Source organism: Rhinoraja longicauda, chromosome 31 (assembly GCF_053455715.1).
Source record: "Rhinoraja longicauda isolate Sanriku21f chromosome 31, sRhiLon1.1, whole genome shotgun sequence".
NCBI classification, from domain to species: domain Eukaryota; kingdom Metazoa; phylum Chordata; class Chondrichthyes; order Rajiformes; family Arhynchobatidae; genus Rhinoraja; species Rhinoraja longicauda.
In genome coordinates, this window is record NC_135983.1 from 27,844,272 (window position 1) to 27,866,872 (window position 22,601).

Sequence of the window (22,601 nt, forward strand, 5' to 3'; positions counted from 1 at the left end):
CGGCAAAACACGTTCTGCTTTAGACATCCGGCTTTTAATGTGGAGAGGATGTTTCCAGTAGTGCTAGAGTCTCGGACCAGAGGCTATAGACTCTGAATTAAAGGACCTTCCTTTAGAAAGGAGGAGTTTCTTTAGAGGGTGGTGAATCTGTGGGGGCCAAGTCAGTGGATATTTTTAAGGTGGAGATGGACAGATTCTTGATTAGTGAGGGTGTCAGGGGGTTATGGGGAGAAGGCAGGAGAGTGGGGTTAGGAGGGAGAAATAGATCGGCCATGATTGAATGGCGTAGTAGACTTGATGGGCCGAATGGCCTAATTCTGCTCCTCTCACTTATGACCTTGAAATTGTCGAAGCTGCTCTGTGTGTCAATGAGTTTTTTTGGTCCTAATTCTGATTTATTTGGAATGACACTCCAGTGGTTGCTGGAGCAAGTGGTGACCTTGCACACGACACAGAGGTGGAAAGCTTCACGGCTGCCGACTCACATTGTGGTGGTCTTCCCCGCGCCGTTGTGGCCCAGGAAGGACACCACCTGGTTCTCGTGCAGGTTCAGGCTGAGCTTGTTCAAAGCCAGCTTCTTGCCCGTCTTGTAGACCTTGGTCAGCTTGTCGATGCACACCACCAACGGCAAGTGGCTCGGCTCCTCTTCAATCCCCCTCGTCTCCTCTGTTGAGGGATAGGACAGTAAACCGCCAGCAAGCAGGGGCAACGTGATGTGGTACACAACGTGAAGAAGAACAGCGGCCCCAGCACCGACCCCCGCGGAACTCCGCCGGCCATTGGCTAAAGAAGATGATAGCCCACGGTATTGCCACATTTTAGCTCAGGACAGTCTAGGTCCAGGAAGCCCGGGCGTTGCCTAACGGAGCTTGCCACTTTACTGCCACCCAGCCAACCTACTACCCAGGCTGCTACCAGCCCTTCAATACCATGGGCTCTCACCTTCTTTAGCGGATGTTCCAATTCTGCTCCTATCGCTTAACTACTTAAGGACAAGCAATTACACTCATTCCACGACACCAACCAGGGATGGTCATGCAACTAATCTCACCATTCATGAAATTTACAATAAAGTCCCTTATGAATGGCCACATCAACCAATATCATTTACAAAGGCATTCGTTACAAGATAAAATAAATAATCAACAAAGAAGTTTATGATTAAAAGAACTAAATAGCAGATTCAGAAAAATATGAGCAGATTGTATGTTCATATGTTAACGTGTTATTGGGGTAGAATCTGGATCGGTTTGGCCGACCGATCGTGTGTACTCCGCCATTCAATCATGGCTGATATATCTTTCCCTCTCGACCCCATTCTCCTGCCTTCTCCCCGTAAACCTTTGACATCCGCACTAATCAAGAATCCACCAATCTCCGCTTACCACCAATACCCAATCATTTGGCCTCCACAGCCATCTGTGGCAATGAGTTCCACAGATTCACCAGCCCCTGACTAAAGAAATTCCTCCATAAAACTTCATAAGATATCATAAGCTCTAGGTGCAGAATTAGGCCATTCGGCCTATTGATTCTACTCCGCCGTTCAATCATGGCTGATCTATCTCTCCCTCTCAACCACGTTCTCCTGCCTTCTCCCCGTAACCCCTGACACCTGTACTAATCAACCGTACAACTCCGGAACCCTCTTCCTGACCCCGACTCCATTATAAACTCATATTGAACTTCAAATAACCGGCTATTAAGTCCATAGTGAGATACAGTGTAGAAGCAGCCCCTTCAGCCCACCAGGTCAGCACCGACCATCCCCCACACATTTACACTAGTCTGCCATTAATCCCATTTTTATCCTCCTCACGTTCTCAACTAGTTACCCAGATTCTGCCACTCGGGGGACAATTTACAGTGGCCTGTAAACCGACAGACGCGTTGAAGGAATTGGAGGTAACTGGAGCATTGGAGCGAACACATGCAGTCACAGTAGAACCTGCAAACTCCACATAGACAGGACCCGAGGTCGGGCTCGAACTCAGGTCGCTGGTGCCGTGAGGCAACAGCTTGAAGTGTTTTTAGAACTCTCAATGAGGCATTTATCTCACACCTTCCTCGATTCCGTCACTCCGCCCAAGGTTTTCTTTAACTTGACTAGTGTAGCTGGAACATTGTTGGCCGGTGTGGGCAAGTTGGGCCGAAGGGCCTGTTTCCACACTGTATCACTCTATGGCATCGTCCACACTACATCAGGTGTGTGAGCTACAGGGAGAGGTTAAGTAGGCCGGGACTCTATTCATTGGAGCGCAGGAGGATGAGGGGAGGTGTACAAAATCACGAGAGGAACAGATCGGTAGACGCACAGAGTCTCTTGCCCAGAGTAGGGGAATTGAGGACCAGAGGACAAAGGTTCAAGGTGAAGGGGAAAAGATTTTAATGGAATCCGAGGGGTGACTTTTTCACACAGAGGGTGGTGGGTGTATGGAACGAGCTGCCAGAGGAGGTAGTTGAGGCTGGGACTATCCCATCGCTTAAGATGGGATAGTCCCAAGTACATGGATAGGACAGGTTTGGAGGGATATGGACCAAGCGCAGGCAAGTGGGACTAGGGTAGCTGGGGCATTGTTGGCCGGTGTGGGCGAGTTGGGCCGAAGGGCCTGTTTCCACACTGTATGACTCTATCAGTATGTTGTCACACTGTGAGCAGCTGGACACGTTCTGACAGTGAAGCACTGTTACAGGGATGGTGGTGTTACCCAGCCTCCTGCTCTCCATGGCACAGGCTTGGTCATCCTCCATGATACTGAGCCTGCTGCTCTTGTCCCACGGCCAGCTCCACTCCCACGTCTCAATCCGCCCGTTGCCCAACCAGTAGGACCTCTGGAAAGGAAAGTACCATGGCCTGGGAAGTCCGTACATCCCTGGGTAGAAGGGGAAGGAACGGAGAGATGGGTTACACATGAGACAGGCACACAATGCTGGCGTGCTGTGCGGTAGGCAGGGGAGGTCTCACCTGGATGAACAGCCTCGATGTACCAGGTCAGCACGCCGTACACAGTGGCGTCTACAATCAACATGACCATGGACAGCAGCAGGTTGAAGTCATCTCCCTCCACCGGCGACTGGTTTAAGGTATGCCACTGAATGCCAACTCCTGACACCTCGTACAGGGCAAAGTATTTGGAGCCAAGGCCAAAGGCAGTGGTGGACATGAGCGACTGGAAGTGAAAAGTGCAACATTACTGCTCATAGTGTTCATACCCATTCCACCCAGCATAGAAACATAGACAATAGGTGCAGGAGTAGGCCATTCGGCACTTCGAGCCTGCACTGCCATTCAATATGATCATGACTGATCATCCAACTCAGTATCCCATACCTGCCTTCTCTCCATACCCACTGATCCCTAGGGCCACATCTAACTCCCTCTTAAATATAGCCAATGAACTGGCCGAAGGGTCAAGTCTACTCCGCCATTCAATCATAGCTGATCTATCTTTCTTTCTCAAACCCAATTTTCCTACTTCCCCCCATAACCCCTGACATCCGTATTTAATCAAGAATCTATCAATCGCCACCTTAAAAATATCTATTGACTTGGTCTCTCGGGGCAATGAAGTTCGCACATTCACCACCCTCTGACCAAAGAAATTCCTCCTCATCTCCTTGCTAAAGGTTCTTCCTTTTATTCTGAGGCTGTGACCTCTGATCCAAGACTCTCCCACTCGTCTTCAACTGTTACGAGCAACAATGAAATTCACCGGGCAAAAATATTATCTTGGATAATATATCATTTTAAAAGTAGTACAAGTGGATTCTGAATTATTAGTTTAGACAATAGACAATAGGTGCAGGAGTAGGCCATTCGGCCCTTCGAGCCAAAACCACCATTCATTGTGATCATGGCTGATCATTCACAATCAGTACCCCGTTCCTGCCTTCTCCCCATACCCCCTGACTCTGCTATCCTTAAGAGCTCTATCTAGCTCTCTCTTGAATTCATTCAGAGAATTGGCCTCCACTGCCTTCTGAGGCAGAGAATTCCACAGATTTACAACTCTCTGACTGAAAAAGTTTTTCCTCATCTCCATTCTAAATGGCCTACCCCTTATTCTTAAACTGTGGCCCCTTGTCCTGGACTCCCCCAACATTGGGAACATGTTTCCTGCCTCTAACGTGTCCAACCCCTTAATAATCTTATACGTTTCGATAAGATCCCCTCTCATCCTTCTAAATTCCAGTGTATACAAGCCTAGTCGCTCCAGTCTTGTATTAGTCTTCACCTACATTAATGGAAGGTGACTACGTATCTACTTCATATATTTTGTTTGGTTAAAGATGGCGCAGCGGTAGAGTGGTTGCCTCACGACACCAGAAACCCCGGTTCAATCCTAACTACGGGTGCTGTCTGTCTGGAGTTTGCACGTTCTCCCCGTGACCTGCATGGGGTTTCTCCGGGAGCTCTGGTTTCCTCCCACACTCCAAAGACGTGCAGGTTTCTAGGTTAATTGGCTTCGATTTGTTTTAAATTGTAAACTGTCCCTAGTGTGTGTAGGAGTTCTAGCGTACTGGGATTGCAGGTCGGAGCAGACTTGGTTGGCCGAAGGGTCCATTATCGCACTGTATCTCTAAACTAAACTAAAACCACAGATAGAAGCCATCTACACCTCTTGTTTCCCTGACTCTCAGTCTGAAGAAGGGTCCCGAAACGTCACCCATCATTCCCTCCAGAGATGCTGCCTGTCCCGCTGAGTTACTCCAGCTTTTATGTGTCTATCTTCAGTTTCAACAGGCATCTACAGTTCCTTCTACCACATTAAACTCAAACCACTATTTTAGTGCAGACATTTTGTGAAACCCATTCGGTAAAACATGGCGATAAATAATAACACGTTCGTAAAAGTTCCTACCGCAATGCACTTCTCAAAAGCCGTGATCCTATCGTGAGCCACCTCTTCACGGATAGCGACATACATGTAGGGAACATAGCTGAGGAAGTATATGATCCCACCACACGCTGAGGCCAGCTTTGCCTTGGAGTAGACCACAGAGATCAGGAAACTGCAACAGGTCAAAGAACAAAATCAGTACAGGCCAACCTCCCTTCCATCGACTCAGAGAGTCACCCAGAGAGTTGTCAATCTGTGGAATTCTCTGCCGGGCAAGGCAGTGGAGGCCAACTCACTGGACGTTTTCAAGAGTTAGATATAGCTCTTTGGATATGGGGAGAAAGCAGGAACGGGGTACTGATTTTGGATGATCAGCCATGATCACAATGAATGGCGGTGCTGGCTCGAAGGGCTGAATGGCCTCCTCCTGCACCTATTTCCAATGTTTCTATATATGTCCTTCAAACTCTTCGAAGATCTAGAGGATCAAAGTCATAAGTAATAGGAGTAGGAATTAGGCCATTCATGCTGTTTCAAACAATTTGTCTAAGGGGCTCGATCCGAAACGTCACCCGTTCCTTCTCTCCAGAGATACTGCCTGTCCCGCTGAGCCACTCCAGCATTTTGTGTCTGTCTAGCCACTTTAGCAGGTCAGTGGTATTCATAAATATAATTTTAATGGCAGGGAAATCGAAAACAAGGTGACTTTGAGTGAAGGCTGTCGCTTATTTATTCAGCATTGACATCAGGAAACCAAAAATGTCAGACCCTCCACGTCAGCAGGAGATGAAACAGCGAAGGTAATCACATCTTAATGATCTGCTGCTGCAGCGAGCCGATCGATCGGCCAGCTCTCTCCTCAGAGCTAGGGTGCTCACCACACTGCAAGTGGCACCTTGGAAACCCACACCTTGTGGGCAGTAAGTGGCAAATCGTTCGTTGTAAACGGCTGCTACCGCAAGGTGTAGTCGGGGGAAGTGGAAGAGGGGATGTTGACAGTAATAAGTGGAAGATGAATCATAATCATACTTTATTAGCCAAGTATGCTTTGCAACATATGGAAAATTTCATTTGCCGTACATTCACACCAATAACAAACAACAGAACACACAAAGTTGGAGCGCCGATCCCAGGCAAGGGATCGCAGGCTCCAATGGCAAGTCCACGCCCCGCGGTGGGGCTCAAAGTCAGTCACGGGCAAGGCCGCCAGCTCCATGATGTTAGGCAGCAGAGCGACCGGAGATACCATCCGGAAAACAATCGTATCTCCGACAAGGTAAGAGATTGAGAACAAAGTTTCCCACCACCCCCACCCCCACATAAAACAAATCAGAGAACATTTCCACAGACTTTTAAACACACTAAAAATAACAAAAGGACGAAAAAACAGACAGGCCGTTGGCGGGACGGCTATTGCTGACGGCGCCACCCGGTGGAACATGTGCCATGAAGTGGAATTAGTGCAAATGGGTGCAAGAAGCTCTGAGCCACATAGCCCGAGGGTCACCAATGAGGTAGACGGTAGTTCAGCACTGCTCTCTGGTTGTGGTAGGATGGTTCAGTTGCCTGATAACAGCTGGGAAAAAACTGTCTCTGGTCTCAGAGGCCTGCAACAGCCTGGGACTCGCCTGATACAGGCACCGCTCATAAGAACCAGAGCTTGGGCTTTGAACAAGGCACCTCCTGCATGCGGCTCGGTAGACTATTCCTGTATACTTGCTAATCAAGGATCGGGGGTATGGCGATACTCTACTGGACTGCTTGCAAGGAAAAGAAAGTCACTGTCTTAATGAATGTACGTGACAGTAAAAGCCCTATCGACACGATTGCACGGTGGCGCAGCTATAGAGTTGCTGCCTCACAGCACCAGGGACCCGGATTCGATCCCGACTACGTGCGCCGTCTGTACAGAGTTTGTACCTTCTCCCCGTGACCTGCGTGGGTTTTCTCCGAGATCTTCAGTTTCCTCCCACTCTCCTAAGACGTGCAGGTTTGTAGGTTAATTGGCATTGGTATAAATGTAAAAATCGTCCCTAGTGGGTGTGGGACAGTGTTGGTGTGCGGGGATCGCTGGGCGTTGAGGACTCGGTGTGCCGAAGGGCCTGTTTCCGCGCTATATCTCTAAGCTATCGACTCTCCCACTGGTAGAAACATCTGCAATTGGATTTATAACGAACAGCAACTTAACTCACCAGAACATGATGGTGGCGATGGCATAGATGGTCAGGAACAGCCAGATGATGAAGGGATCGCTGTGCATCAGGACTTTGCCATATTTGAGGATGCCTGTCAGTGCAGTGACTGAAATGGAGAGCTGAACGAAGCCCGTGATGAACCAGGCCACCCAGTGCACGGCATTATTCAACCCCATCATCTTCATCACCTACAAGAGGCAGAAAACAATCGGGAGATGATCAAGTCATCTGGAGACAAATAACATTTTGGTACGATAAGACACATAGAGCTGGAGTAACTCAACGGGTCAGGCAGCATCTCTGGAGAACATGGATAGGTGACGTTTCAAAGAGTGCTGGAGTAACTCAGCGGGTCAGGCAGCATCTCTGGAGAACATGGATAGGTGACGTTTCACAGAGTGCTGGAGTAACTCAGCGGGTCAGGCAGCATCTGTGGAGAACATGGATAGGTGACGTTTCACAGAGTGCTGGAGTAACTCAGCGGGTCAGGCAGCATCTCTGGAGAACATGGATAGGTGACGTTTCAAAGAGTGCTGGAGTAACTCAGCGGGTCAGGCAGCATCTCTGGAGAACATGGATAGGTGACGTTTCACAGAGTGCTGGAGTAACTCAGTGGGTCAGGCAGCATCTCTGGAGAACATGGATAGGTGACGTTTCACAGAGTGCTGGAGTAGCTCAGCGGGTCAGGCAGCATCTGTGCAGACTTAGTTAGGGATAAGGGAAACGAGAGATATGGACGGTGATGTGGAGAGATAAAGAACAATGAATGAAAGATGTGCAAAGATTCAATATTCATACCACTGGGCTGTGAGCTGCCCAAGCGAAATATGAGATGCTGTTCCTCAAATTTGCGTTTAGCCTCACTCTGACAATGGAGGAGACCAAGGACAGAAAGGGAAGGAGAATTAACGTGTCCAGCAACCGGGAGATCAGGTAGGTTCACGTGGGCTGAGCGAAGGTGCTCAGCGAAACGATCGCCCAGTCTGCGTTGGGTCTCGCCGATGAATAAGAGTCCATATCTTGAACAACGGATACAGTAGATGAGGTTGGAGGAGGTGCAAGTGAACCTCTGCCGAACCTGAAATGACTGTCGGGGTCTCTGGACAGAGTCGAGGGAGGAGGTATAGGGACAGATAATTTTGGTGATCTAGCCAGTAACTTCTGACACGCTGGCCAGTAAGAACAAACAAGGGCCTGAAGAAGGGTCTCGGCCTGAAACGTCACCCATTCCTTCGCTCCAGAGATGTTACCTGCCCCGCTGAGTTACTCCAGCATTTTGTGTCTTCTTCAGAAAAAGTATTGCTCAGAATGACACTAATAAATTACGTGGACTTGGACTTAACTAATGCAGCACATTATTTTTATTGTCGTTGAGTTAGTTGAAGTCAGCCATAGACAGGAGTAAAAGACTGAGGAATGGCAGATGTGGTTTTATTCTGGTGTGCTGTTCCAATCAATTTGTCCAGCTAGTTTGGAGAGAAGGAATGGGTGACGTTTCGAGCCAAGACCCTTCTTCAGACTGATCAGTCGGAAGAATGGTCTCGACCTGAAACGTCACCCATTCCTTCTCTCCAGAGATGCTGCCTGTCCCGCTGAGTTACTCCAGCATTTTGTGTCTGTCTTCGATTTTAAACCAGCATCTGCAGTTCCTTCCTACACAAGGGGGTCTTGGGTCTTGGGAGGTCTTGCCCTCAAGGTCAACAGCGGGAGGTATTCCCCCGGGGCGTGAAGACTGAAGGCCGGGCGAGGGTCTTTGATTAGTGCGGGTGTCAGGGGTTATGGGGAGAAGGCAGGAGAATGGGGTTGAGCGGGAGAGATAGATCAGCCATGATTGAATGGCGGAGTAGTCTCGATGGGCCGAATGGCCCAATTCTGCTGCGAGAACCTAGTAGAGAGGGCTGATAGGGTGAGAGGGGCAGTGGTAGAGTTGCTGCCTCACAGCGCCAGGGACACGGGTTCGATCCTGACCTCAGGCGCTGCCTGTACGGAGTTTGCAAGTTTCTCCCTGTGACACTATCCTACACACTAGGGATAATTTTACAATTTTACAGAAGCCAATTAATCTACAAACGTATTTTGTACGTTCTCCCCGTGGGTTTTCTCCGGGTGCTCCGGTTTCCTCCCGCACTCCAAATCCGTACAGGTTTGTAGGTTAATTGGCTCCGGTAAAGATAATAACTTGGGTGGGAACCGGAGCACCCGGAGAAAACCCACCCAGGTCTCGGGGAGATGACTCTTGTCAAACACAAAAGCTTTTCACTGTACACCAGTCCACATGACAATAAACTGCATGACACAAGTCGACTCCACTCACCTCTTTGAGTCTGTGTTCCTTCTCAGCGACTATGTGCTGTATCATCATCGCGACAGAGTAGACCCAGGATATAACCATGCAGAGAGGCATCATGTGCTCTATCACAAACAGGAAGCTGGAGGAAAGGGAACGCAATATTTCTCATTAGAACTACACTTTACTACTTGGTATCAACGTAAAATCGTCCCTAGTGTGTGTGTAGGATAGTGTTAGTGTGCGTGGATCGCTGGTCGGCGCAGACTCGGTGGGCCGAAGGGCCTGTTTCAACGCTGTATCTCTAAACTAAACTTAACGTTCTTTAGAAACATCTATGGCAACTTTTCAATGCGTCCAGTAAATATCAATTTGTCAACCAAATCAATTGTCAAGCAAGAACATGAGAACAGCGATAGAGGTGCTGCCTCACAGCGCCAGAGACCCGGGTTCGATCCCGACTACGGGCGCTGTCTGTACGGAGTTTGCACGTTCTCCCCGTGACCTGCGTGGGTTTTCTCCAGGTGCACCGGTTTCCTCCCACACTCCAGAGACGTGCAGGTTTGTAGGTTAATTGGCCCTCTGTAAATTGACCCTCTGTGTAGGATGGGATAACTTTAGTCAGAGAGTGGTGAATCTGGGCAATTCTTTGCTACAGAAGGCGGTACATGCCAAGTGGATATAGTGGGCCGAAGGGCCTGATTTCCGCGCTGTATAGGGGTTCCAAATACGGGACAAAGGGTGACGTCACCGCCCCGCGCCCCACGTGACCTCACCCAGCCAGCGGCCACGTGCTCCCGCTCCACCAATGGTGGCCGCCCGGGCCGGGAGGCGGGTTACTACGCAACCTCCGTTAGGCGAACACACTCGGCCCTGCTCCCCGAACACACTCCGTTAGCCTACACTGTCCCGGCCTACAGTGTCCGGGTCTACAGTGTCCGGGCTTACAGTGTCCGGGCCTACAGTGTCCGGGCCTACAGTGTCCGGGCCTACACCATCCGGGCTTACAGTGTCCGGGCCTACAGTGTCCGGGCCTACAGTGTCCGGGCCTACAGCGTCCGGGCCTACAGTGTCCGGGCCTACAGCGGCCCCCGGGCCTAATACGGGACAAGGGCGGTCCAGTACGGGACAAACAAATTTAGCCCAGAATACGGGATGTCCTGGCTAATACGGGACAGTTGGCAACATTAGCGCTGTGTCTCTGAACTAAACTAAACTAAACTAAACTGTGGTTATCATAAGCAATTGCACTCACAGCACGTTGATACAGCTTTCAAACTGTTCCTTGGGGTTTTGTGAACGACACAGTTTATTTGAATTGTACTGTTGGAAGGTTGCTAAAATAGGTTAAAGTGAAATAGAGCAAGATTACTGTATTTGAGGCTTTCAGACTTTCTCAGATTGGTTCCAAGAGATTCATAAGCAGGCGCACAAAACCTGCCGAATACTTTCCTCCTGCCTTTCCATCAGAGCACCTCACATCTCAGGAGAAAGGTTTAGGTCTGTTTTTTAGTTTTAGTTTCAGACATACAGCACGGAAAGAGGCCCTTCGGCCCACCGGGTCCGCACTGACCAGCGATTCCCGCGCACTAACACATCCTAAGCACACTAGGGACAATTTTTTACATTGATTCCAAGCCAATTAACCTACAAACCTGTACGTCTTTGGAGTGTGGGAGGAAACAGTAGATCGCGGAGAAAACCCACGCAGGTCACGGGGAGAACGTACAAACTCCGTACAGACAGCACCCGTGGTCGGGATCGAACCCGGGTCTCTGGCGCTGTGAGGAGGCAGCAACTCTACTGCTGCGCCACCGTGAAGCCCTTAACATGATAAAAACCATTCTTTTGCAACCTCTATATAATCAATAATATCAACCAATCTTCTCATTTTATTCATTGTAGGACTATGGGACTCTATTCCTTGGAGCGCAGGAGGATGAGGGGTGATCGCATTGAGGTGTACAAAATCACGACAGGAATAGATCGGGTAGACGCACAGAGTCTCTTGCCCAGAGTAGGGGAATCGAGAACCAGAGGACATAGGTTCAAGGTGAAGGGGAGAAGATTTAATAGGAATCTGAGGGGTAACCTTTTCACACAAAGTGTGGTGGGTGTATGGAACGAGCTGCCAGCGGAGGCAGTTGAGGCAGGGACTATCCTAACGTTTAAGAAACAGACAGGTACATGGATAGGACAGGTTTGGAGGGATATGGACCAAACGGTGGCATGTGGGACTAGTGTCGGTGGGACATGTTGGCCGGTGTGGGCAAGGTGGGCCGAAGGGCCTGTTTCCACACTGTTTCACTTTATGACTATTGTGGTGCCTGCAGAAGGCAATGACAATACACATGGTGTTCCTTCTGAGTGTCAGGGACACAGCATGGAAACAGGCCATCTCACCCCCTTCACCCCCCCCCCCTCCCCCCCCCCACCCCACCCATTCCTCCTGTATCCCTTCCTCTGGCTTCACAATTCCCACCAATTTCACAAATTCTGTGTTTTCATCTCTGGCCTTTGTTCAACCATCTGCCGATCATCAACCTCCCCCCACCCCACCTGCATCCACCTATCACTTGCCAGAGGCTTTGTCCTTCCCCTCCTCTCCTCTAGATTTCTCTCCTCTAACCCCCACCTCACCCCACTACAATCAGTCTAAAGATGGGTCCCGACCAGAAACGTCACCTGTCCGTATGCTCTGGAGATGCTGCCTGACCCGCTGAGTTACTCCAGCACTCTGTGAAACGTCACCTATCCATGTTCCTGACAGATGCTGCCTGACCCGCTGAGTTACTCTAGCACTCTGTGAAACGTCACCTATCCATGTTCTCCAGTGATGCTGCCTGACCCGCTGAGTTACTCCAGCACTCTGTGTCCTTTTGTGTTCTATCTGAGCCATTCTACCTCAAGGTAAGGTACCCCTTAGTCCATTTAGGACTGAGATGAGGAAAAACCTTTTCACCCAGAGAGTTGTGAGTTTGTGGAATTCTCTGCCACAGAAGGCAGTGGAGGCCGATGTTTTCAAGAGAGAATTAGATTTAGCTCTTGGTGCTAACGGAATCAAGGGATATGGGGAGAAAGCAGGAACGGATACTGATTCTGGACGATCAGCCATGATCATAGTGAATGGCGGTGTCGGCTCAAAGGGCCGAATGGCCTCCTCCTGCACCTATTGTCTATGTTTCTAAGATGTCTCACCCATATGCCCACGGATGTACACATACTTACTCATCCCGGGTGTAACAGGGGTAGGGAAACATCTGCACATAGTTTCCAGGCTCCACCACATCATGACCCACGAACGTATTGATAATGGCCCTCTCCATCATATCTGTAATGAGAGAACATTAACCTTAACATCGCCACACACAGCTGTGGAGGCCAAGTCAATCGATACTTTGAAGATGAAGATGGATAGATTCTTGTGCAGGTAAATAACTGCAGATGCCGAAACAAATCAAAGGACTGATGGACAGTCTGAAGAAGGGTCTCGACCCGTAAACGTCACCCATTCCTTCTCTCCTAGATGCTGCCTGACCCGCTGAGTTACTCCAGCATTTATGGATAGATTCTTGATTAGTGCGGGTGTCAGGGGTTATGGGGAGAAGGCAGGAGAATGGGGTTAGGAGGGAGAGATAGATCAGCCATGATTGAATGGCAGAGTAGATTTGAAGGGCCAAATGGCCTAATTCTGCCCCCGTGGCATGAAAATAACATCATTCCACATTAGCTGGCAATTGCAATGCTTAGACATTCAGCACGTTTTCCCCTGACGGGTGATGTAAAGGCTAGACCACGTGGCCATGGACCCACCTTGGATCCAGACAAAGCCGTACAGAAAGTAGAACCTCCCTCCAGTGTTGGGCCCAGGTCTCCAGTAGGCACGTCGGATTTCATTGGTCTTCTCCGTAAAGCTGGAGTTTTGGCGGATTTTCAACATGACGTGTGGGGGAAGAGTGCCGTCCTCCTTGGTCTGAAATATCACACCTTGAGGACGAAACATACATAGTTTTCAACTTTTTTGTAAGCATTACATCAGTTAGTCCAGTTAGGTTTATTGTCACGTGTACCGAGGTACAGTGAAAAGCTTTTGTTGCGTGCTAACCAGTCAGCGGAGAGACAATACATGATTACAATCGCACATGAACACTTCCCAATACACACCAAGGGACAATTTACGATTATGCCAAGCCAATTAACCTACAAACCTGTACATAGTCCGTAAAGACAGCACCTGTAGTCGGGATCGAACCCGGGTCTCTGGCGCTGTAAGCGCTATAAGACAGCAAATCTACCGCTGCGCCACCGTGCCGAACCCTGTGCTTAGGTACCTGGGGAAGGTTGAGCCTAATGTACCTCTGGGAAGTAATTGTATGATCCAAGGCCGATGAGAGGAAAGTGTTGGTTGTCAGTTCAATCATTCTTACACGTTGAATGGTGTTCATGAGCGCCATTGTTTTGTAATGTAATTATTTGGCACAGGATTCTCCACATTTTTAATAAAACAATTCTCTCTGGTTGGCAGACATTAGAAGCCGGACTAAAATCTAGAGCACACAAAACGCAGATAAATAATGCAAAAGAATGCCACAGAGGAGGTAGTTTGTTCCAAGTTATTTGACAATTCTTTCACACATAGTCCCCATGGTCATCTTGGTAAATGTCATCACTCAGAACACCCGGTGTGAGTAAATTTCAGAACCCCTTTTAATTACTAAATATTATCTGCAGGGATGGCACGGTGGCGCAGCGGTAGAGTTGCTGCCTCACAGCGCCAGAGACCCGGGTTCCATCCTGACTACGGACGCCGTCTGTACGGAGTTTGTACGTTCTCCCCGTGACCTGCGTGGGTTTTCTCCGGGACCTTCGGTTTCCTCCCCCACTCTAAAGACGTACAGGGTTGTAGGTCAATAGGCTTCTGTAAAATTGTAAATTGTCCCTAGTGAGTGTTGGATAGTGCTAGTGTGCGGGGATCGCTGGTCGGTGCGGAATCGGTGGGCCGAAGGGCCCGTTTCCACGCTCGATCTCTAAAATCTCACGTCTAAACTATAAACCTAGTTTGTGCGGTCTCTGATTCTGTAACCAAATAGTTGCAGTCAAAACTACGTGGGTAAGTGTTGCACATGTAGCATTACAGGGGACACATTACAGGGGCGGCACGGTGGCGCAGCGGTAGAGTTGCTGCCTTACAGCGAATGCAGCGCCGGAGACCCGGGTCCGATCCCGACTACGGGCGCCGTCTGTACGGAGTTTGTACGTTCTCCTCGTGACCTGCGTGGGTTTTCTCCGAGATCTTCAGTTTCCTCCCACACTCCAAAGACAATAGACGTGCAGGTTTGTAGGTTAATTGGCTTGGTCAATGTAAAAATTGTCCCTAGTGGGTTTCAGATAGTGTTAGTGTGCGGGGATCGCTGGTCGGCGCGGACTCGGTGGGCCGAAAGGGCCTGTTTCCGCGCTGTATCTCTAAACTAAACTAAGCAAGAATAATCCATTGCTTGTACAATCATGGTTAAACTGGATGTACTGTAACAAAGCGCATAGCCATGTGTAACAAAATACTTACTGGCAAATACGGTGACATTTTCATGGTACGCTTGGTATAAGGTGTAGTTCACGATGCTCTCCTCATTGGGGAAGCCCTTAAAAATGTCCACACTCACCTGGGGAAACAATGAAGAAAAACCATCAACAGAAGAACGCTTGGCACTAAGGCCTTTGGCACATTGGCCTTCATCAGTATTGAGTATAGAAGTTGGGAGGTCACGTTGCAGCTGTATCAGATGTCGGTGAGGCCACAATTTGTGTTCAGTTCTGGGCACCATGATGTTGTCAAGTTGGAGAGGGTGCAGAGAAGATTTACGAGGATGTTGCCAGGACTAGAGGGTGTGAGCTACAGGGAGAGGTTGAGCAGGCTGGGACTCTATTCCTTAGAGCGCAGGAGGATGAGGGGTGATCTTTTGGCGGTGTATGAAATCATAAGAGGAATAGATCGGCTGGATGCACAGAGTCTCTTGCCCAGAGTAGAGGAATCAAGGACCAGAGGACATAGGTTTAAGGTGAAGGGGGAAAAGATTTAATAGGAATCTGAGAGGTGGCTTTTTCACACAAAGGGTGGTGGGTGTATGGAACGAGCTGCCAGAGGAGGTAGATGAGGCTGGGACTATCACAATGTTTAAGTTAGACAGGTACATGTTTGGAGGGATATGGACCAAACTCTCTGACTCTAAGAACAACAGGTGAAAAATATGACTCAAAGTGCGGAGGTAACTCAATGAATGAATGATGAATGAATGAATGAATGAATGAATGAATGAATGAATGAATGAATGAATGAATGAATGAATGAATGAATACTCTATTGTTACATAGGACAAGTCACAGTGAAATTCTTTGTTTTGCTACTTCAGGAATTTGAGGAATTTCAAAGTGCCTGGCAGCTTCTCTGGGAAACGTGGATGGGTGACGTTTCAGGTCGAGACACTTCTTCAGGAGAGTCTTCGACATCAGTCTGGTCCCGACCCGAAACGACACCTATCCACGTTCTCCAGAAGTGCTACCTGACCTGATGAGTTACTCCAGCACTTTGTGTCCTTTCCTGGACTCTGTGGATGGCACGGTGGCGCAGCGGGTAGAGCTGCTGCCTCACAGTTCTGGAGACCCAGGTTCAAACCCTACTACGGGTGCTGTCTGAACAGAGTATGTTCGTTCTCCCCGTGACCTGCGTGGGTTTTCTCCAAGATCTTCGAGATTTCCTCCCACTCTCCAAAGATGTACAGGTTTGTATAAATCTAACTTGGCCCCAGTGTGTGTGGGATAGTGTTCGTGTGCGGGGTGATCGCTGGTCGGCACGGACTCAGTGGGCCGAAGGGCCTGTTCCCACGCTGTATCTCTAAACTAAGCCAACTCCTTCTTCAATGTTTGAAGAAGGTGTCCGGCCTGAAACGTGTCCTATTCCTTTTCTCCAGAGATGCAGCCTGACCCACTGAGTTACTCCAGCACTCTGTGAAACGTCACCTATCCATGTTCCATAGACAATAGACAATAGGTGCAGGAGGAGGTCATTCGGCACTTCGAGCCAGCACCGCCATTCAATGTGATCATGGCTGATCATTCTCAATCAGTACCCCGTTCCTGCCTTCTCCCCATACCCCCTGGCTCCGCTATCCTTAAGAGCTCTATCTAGCTCTCTCTTGAATGCAATTAGGGAATTGGCTTCCACTGCCTTCTGAGGCAGAGAATTCCACAGATGCTGCCTGAGCCGCTGAGTTACTCCAACACTCTGTGAAACGTCACCTATCCATGTTCTCCACAGATGCTGCCTGACCCGCTGAGTTACTCCACCACTCTGTGTCCTATCATGTACTGGCCGCCTGTGTCCTGACCTTGGACATGAACTGGATCCAGCCACAGGCGGCGTTGTCGATGGTGTCCAGTTGCTGGAGCAGGCTGCTGGAGTTGGGCATGGAGAAGTTGCTGTTGATGAAGTTCCTGATGATGTCGCTGTCAGAGGCATTCAGCACTTCCGGCCGCCTCTTCAAATCGGAGGTGAACTGCAACACAGAACACAAGCAAGCAAGCGCTCAAACAGCTGGGTCTCACCAATTATGGTATTATACAACCGCGCTTAGAAACGTAGAAACATAGACAATAGGTGCAGGTGGAGGCCATTTGGCCCTTCGAGCCAGCACCATCATTCATTGTGATCATGGGTGATCATCCACAATCAGTAACCCGTGCCTGCCTTCTCCCCATATCCCTTGATTCCACTAGCCCCTAGAGCTCTATCTTACTCTCTTTTAAATCCATCCAGTGATTCGGCCACTGCCTTCTATGCGAGTTCATCGATCGTAACCAAGGGCTGTCAAAGAGTCACAGAGTGATACAGCGTGGAAACAGGCCCTTCGGCCCAACTTGCCCACACCGACCAACCTGTCCCATCTACATTAGTCCCACCTGCCTGCGTTTGACCCATATCCCTCCAAACCTGTCCTATCCATGTACATGTCTAACAGTTTCTTAAACGTTGGGATAGTCCCAGCCTCAGCTACCTCCTCCTGCAGCTCGTTCCATACACCCACCACCCTCTGTGTGAAAAAGTTACCCCTCAGATTCCTATTAAATCTTTTCCCCTCACCTTAAACCTATGTCTGGTTAGCACTCAACTGTACCTCAGTACACATGACTATAAACTAAACTATTAAGACAAGCAATCTGTCACTGGAAACTCCAACTAAATCTCGCCACCCCTCGTCAGAAAAAATTGAATCATTTCACCAACAATAACTTGTTCAAACAAATAATAGATTTCAGTTTGAGTTTAGTTTCAGTTTAATTTTTCTGTCACGTGTAATGAGGTACAGTGAAAAGCTTTTGTTTCGTGATAACCAGCCAGCCGAAAGACAAACATGATTACAATCGAGCCGTCCACAGTGTACAGACACAAAGGGAATAACGTGAATAACGTTTAGTGCAAGATAAAGCCAGTAAAGTCCGAGCAAAGATAGTCCGAGGGTCACCAATGAGGTAGATGGTAGTTGAAGACTTTAAACCTTCGAGATCAGCAGGGAAACAGGCACTTCAGCTCAACGAGTCCTTGTTAACCATCGACCGTACACTCTCAGGGCAAGTTACAACTTTACCAAAGATAGTCTTTGGGTCTCCAGTGAGGTAAATGGGTAATATATATGGTTTGCTACTGAGCATATAAATTGTGGTCAACCCTAATGAAAGGATTACATTGGTTTACAATCACCAAGTGACAGAAATGATGCAAGAAGGCATTGACTCTTGCCTGCCATTTAGTAAACACGTGACTTTTATGAACAGGGGGTAGACGCAAAATGCTGGAGTAACTCAGCGGGTCAGGCAGCATCTCGGGAGAGAAGGAATGGGTGACGTATCGGGTCGAGACCCTTCTTCAGACTGAAGAGAGCATCTCCCGAGATGCTGCCTGACCCGCTGAGTTACTCCAGCATTTTGTGTCTACCGTCGATGTTAACCAGCGTTTTGCTACACTATTATGAACAGACCCAGGTTATGGGAGCACATACCTGCTGCAGCCAGTTGATGCGGTTCTGTAGCTTGCCTTCCTCCAGAAAGGTTCGGATTTCAGATGAGATGTTGAGCCAGAGTCTAGCGTAATGTGTGACGTTCCCAACAAAAGCAAATGTTTCGTTAGCCTGCGGAAAGAAAAAAGTCAGACGAAGGCAAAGGGGTTAACTCACATTCTGCAGCATAAGTCGAGCGATCACAAGCAATCTGCAACTGCAGAACATTCATAGAAACGTAGAAACATAGGTGCAGATATTACACTGGGCAATCCTGTGGCACCATCAGGTATTTGTTGGTCTGAAGAAGGGTCTCGACCCGAAACGTCACCCATTCCTTCTCTCCAGAGATGCTGCCTGACCCACTGAGTTACTCCAGCATTTTGTGTCTGCCTTCGATTTAAACCTGCATCTGCATTTATTTCCTACACACAGCGTATTCTCCTCAAGGTATGTCTACTTTGAAGAAGTTCTTCTCTCTTCGACGAGAGTTTAGCAACATCCTCTTTCACTGCTCCCTTGTGATTCCTCCTGCCCTCCAACTTTACGACCACGTTTTAACACAGACTTGCTACAGTCTGAAGAAGGGTCTCGACCCGAAACGTCACCCATTCCTTCTCTCCACAGATGCTGCCTGACCCGCTGAGTTACTCCAGCACTCTGTGTCTACCATTTGTTGGTATGTGCTGCATTATCACCTTCCCCTCAGCTAACAATGAACTATTCTACATTTCCTTGATAACTATCTCCTTTGATCTGTCATTTTCACACCTTGCCTTTCCACATCTCCAGACTCTCTCTCCCCTGAAGAAGACTAGACTCCCCCTCAGACTGAAGAAGGGTCTCGACCCGAAACGTCACCTATTCTTTCTCTCCAGAGATGCTGCCTGACCCACAGCGTTACTCCAGCAATTTGTTTTAGTTTTAGAGACACAGCGTGGAAACAGGCCCTTCGGCCCATCGGGTCCACGCCGATCAGCGATCCCCACATATTAACACAAGCCGACACACACTAGGGACAATTTACACTTATTCCAAGTATATAAACCCAAGCCAATTAACCTACAAACCTGCACGGTTTTGGAGTGTGGGAGAAAACTGAAGATCTCGGAGAAAACCCACGCAGGTCATGGGGAGAACGTACAAACTCCGCACAGACAGCATATGTAGTCGGGATCTCCGGCGCTGCAAGGTAGCAACTCTACCCTGAGACTTTTCACCCAGAGAGTTGTGAATCTGTGGAATTCTCTGTCACAGAAGGCAGTGGAGGCCAATTCGCTGGATGTTTTCAAGAGAGAGTTAGATTTAGCTCTTAACGCTAACGGAATCAGGGGATATGGGGAGAAAAGCAGGAATGGGGTACTGATTTTGAATGATCAGCCATGAGCGGCACGGTGGCGCAGCGGTAGAGTTGCTGCCTTACAGCGAATGCAGCGCCGGAGACTCAGGTTCGATCCTGACTACGGGCGCCGTCTGTATGGAGTTTGTACGTTCTCCCCGTGACCTGCGTGGGTTTTCTCCGAGATCTACGGTTTCCTCCCACACTCCAAAGACGTACAGGTTTGTAGGTTAATCGACTGGGTAAAATGTAAAAATAAAATAAAAAATTGTCCCTGGTGTGTGTAGGATAGTGTTAATGTGCGGGGATCACTGGGCGGCACGGACCCGGTGGGCCGAAAGGGCCTGTTTCCGCGCTATAGAATCTAAATCTAAAATCTAAAAATGATCATATTGAATGGCAGTGCTGGCTCGAAGGGCCGAATGGCCTCCTCCTGCACCTATTTTCTATGATTCTACTGCAGTGCCACTTTTACCTACGTTTCTACTGCAGCGCCCATTTTGTGTCTAACTTCAGTGAAACCAGCATACATTTGATTACATACTGCAATGCCTGCCGATTTAACCAGGCACAGAAGACTTATAACACAGATACATTCCAATATAAGTTGTGGGAGGTAACGCGGCAGATTTATTGAGCTGTGACACTCCTTGATAAATGGCACAATTTGGAGCGGTTCGCAGTTCCCTGCTGCTTCAGCCATTCGCTGTCAATGGCATGATTTAAGGTGGAGGTGTTCTGCATTTCTCTGCCCAGCACGCACACAGTAACCCATTCATCAATGAGTTATGATGGACTCTACACATCAACACAGATTACAAGTGGAGTGCTGATAAGTAAGGCAGACCTGTGTGTGTATACAGACTGCAGCTCTGACTGTTGTAAAGGCAGCAAAATACCACCAACCTTCCTCTGTTAAAGAAAGATTAACACTGGAATAAAACAGTGTGTGTGTGTGTGTGTGTGTGTGTGTGTAATTGTGTGTGTGTGTGTAATTGTGTGTGTGTGTGTGTGTGTAATTTTGTGTGTGTGTGTGTGTGTGTGTGTGTGTGTGTGTATATCTGTGTAATTGTGTGTGTGTGTGTGTGTGTGTGTGTGTGTGTGTGTGTATGTGTGTATATGTGTATATGTGTATGTGTGTGTGTATGAATTTGCATATGTGTGTGGGTGTGTGTGTAATTGTGTGTGTGTGTGTGTGTGTGTGTGTGTGTGTGTGTGTGTGTGTGTGTGTGTGTGTGTGTGTGTGTGTGTGTAATGTGTGTATGTGTGTGTGTGTATACCTGTGTAATTGTTTGTGTGTGTGTGTATATCTGTGTAATTGTGTGTGGGTGTGTGTGTTAATATATATATATTTTAAATATATATATATATGTAAGACAGACACTTACACGCACATACATATATATAAGATAGATACAAGATGCTGGAGTAACTCAGCGGGACAGGCAGCATCTCTGGAGAGAAGGAATGGGTGACGTTTCGGGTCGAGACCCTTCTTCACACTAGTCGGGTGTCGGGGGTTATGGGGAGAAGGCAGGAGAATGGGGTTAGGAGATAGATCAGCCATGATTGAATGGCAGATTAGACGATGGGCCAAATGACCTCATTCTATTCCTATCACTTATGAACTTATGTTTTCATTGCCAGCACTGCTGCACAACGATAAAACGTATATTCCTGAGGCGTTGCTTATTGTTTGGCATCAGGGTGGTGCAGCGGTAGAGTTGCTGCCTCACAGCGCCAGGAACCCGAGTTCCATCCTGACTACGGATGCTGACTGTAACTCAGCGGGACAGGCAGCATCTCTGGAGAGATGGAATGGGTGACGTTTCGGGTCAAGACCCTTCTTCAGTCTGAGAGTCAAGGAAGAGGAAACAAGAGATATGGAAGGGTAAGATGTGAAAACAAGAGATCAGAGGGAATGAGGATCGAGGAAAATGTAGAATAGACAGTCTGAAGAAGGGTCTCGACCCGAAACGTCACCCATTCCTTCTCTCCAGAGATGCTGCCTGTCTCGCTGAGTTACTCCGACATTTTGTGTTCCCTTCGGAGTTTGTACGTTCCCCCCGTGACCCGCGTGGGTTTTCTCCGAGATCTTCGGTATCCTCCCACACTCCAAAGCCGTGCAGGTTTGTATGGTAATTGGCTTGGTATAAATGTAAATTGTGCCCTGTGTGTGGGATAGTGTTAGTGAGCGAGGATCGCTGGTCGGCACGGACTCGGTGGGCCAAAGGGTCTGTTTCTATACTGTATCTCTAAACTAAACTAAGCTGAATTAAATACTGTATACAGATCATTACTGGAAGATTACTCAGTGCTGAATTTTAGAAACATAGAAACATAGAAAATAGGTGCAGGAGGAGGCCATTCGGCCCTTCGAGCCAGCACCGCCATTCATTATGATCATGGGTGATCATCCACAATCAGTAACCCGTGCCTGCCTTCTCCCCATATCCCTTGATTCCACTAGCCCCTAGAGCTCTATCTAACTCTCCATTAAATTCATCCAGTGAATTGGCTTCCACTGCCCTCTGTGACAGAGAATTCCACAAATTCACAACTCTCTGGGTGAAAAAGTTTTTTCTCACCTCAGTTTTAAATGGCCTCCCCTTTATTCTTAGACTGTGTGTGTGGCCCCTGGTTCTGGACTCCCCCAACATTGGGAACATTTTTCCCGCATCTAGCTTCTTGTCCAATCATTTTGTCATGCTGTTATTGAGTTTCAACTACTTCCTATGGAATACCTTTCTCCACAAATAGCTGCCAGCTCTCTGTACTTCTAACTGTGAGGATAGTTTTTCCACAGGAACCAAATGAGATGGGCGAGGGGTTGCGTGGGTGTTTGCAAATTTGTCAATCTCCTGCCCTAAAACAAAGAATATTTCTTTTGAT

The 22,601-nt window shown here is 48.4% G+C and overlaps 1 protein-coding gene across 1 annotated transcript in view; it reads right to left on the reverse strand.

Moving 5' to 3' along the window:
* The window catches only part of abca2 (ATP-binding cassette, sub-family A (ABC1), member 2), a 215,080-nt gene that overhangs the window by 70,216 nt on the left and 122,263 nt on the right, over positions 1-22,601 (reverse strand). Inside the window, exons 11-21 of the mRNA XM_078426040.1 lie at positions 18,374-18,502; positions 16,706-16,873; positions 14,887-14,983; positions 13,137-13,310; positions 12,552-12,654; positions 9,351-9,465; positions 7,034-7,224; positions 4,863-5,013; positions 2,966-3,170; positions 2,709-2,873; positions 486-666 (exon numbers count right to left, since the gene is read on the reverse strand). Of these exons, the coding sequence (XP_078282166.1) occupies positions 486-666; positions 2,709-2,873; positions 2,966-3,170; positions 4,863-5,013; positions 7,034-7,224; positions 9,351-9,465; positions 12,552-12,654; positions 13,137-13,310; positions 14,887-14,983; positions 16,706-16,873; positions 18,374-18,502 (1,679 nt within the window). The remainder of the gene's footprint in view (positions 1-485; positions 667-2,708; positions 2,874-2,965; positions 3,171-4,862; positions 5,014-7,033; positions 7,225-9,350; positions 9,466-12,551; positions 12,655-13,136; positions 13,311-14,886; positions 14,984-16,705; positions 16,874-18,373; positions 18,503-22,601) is intronic.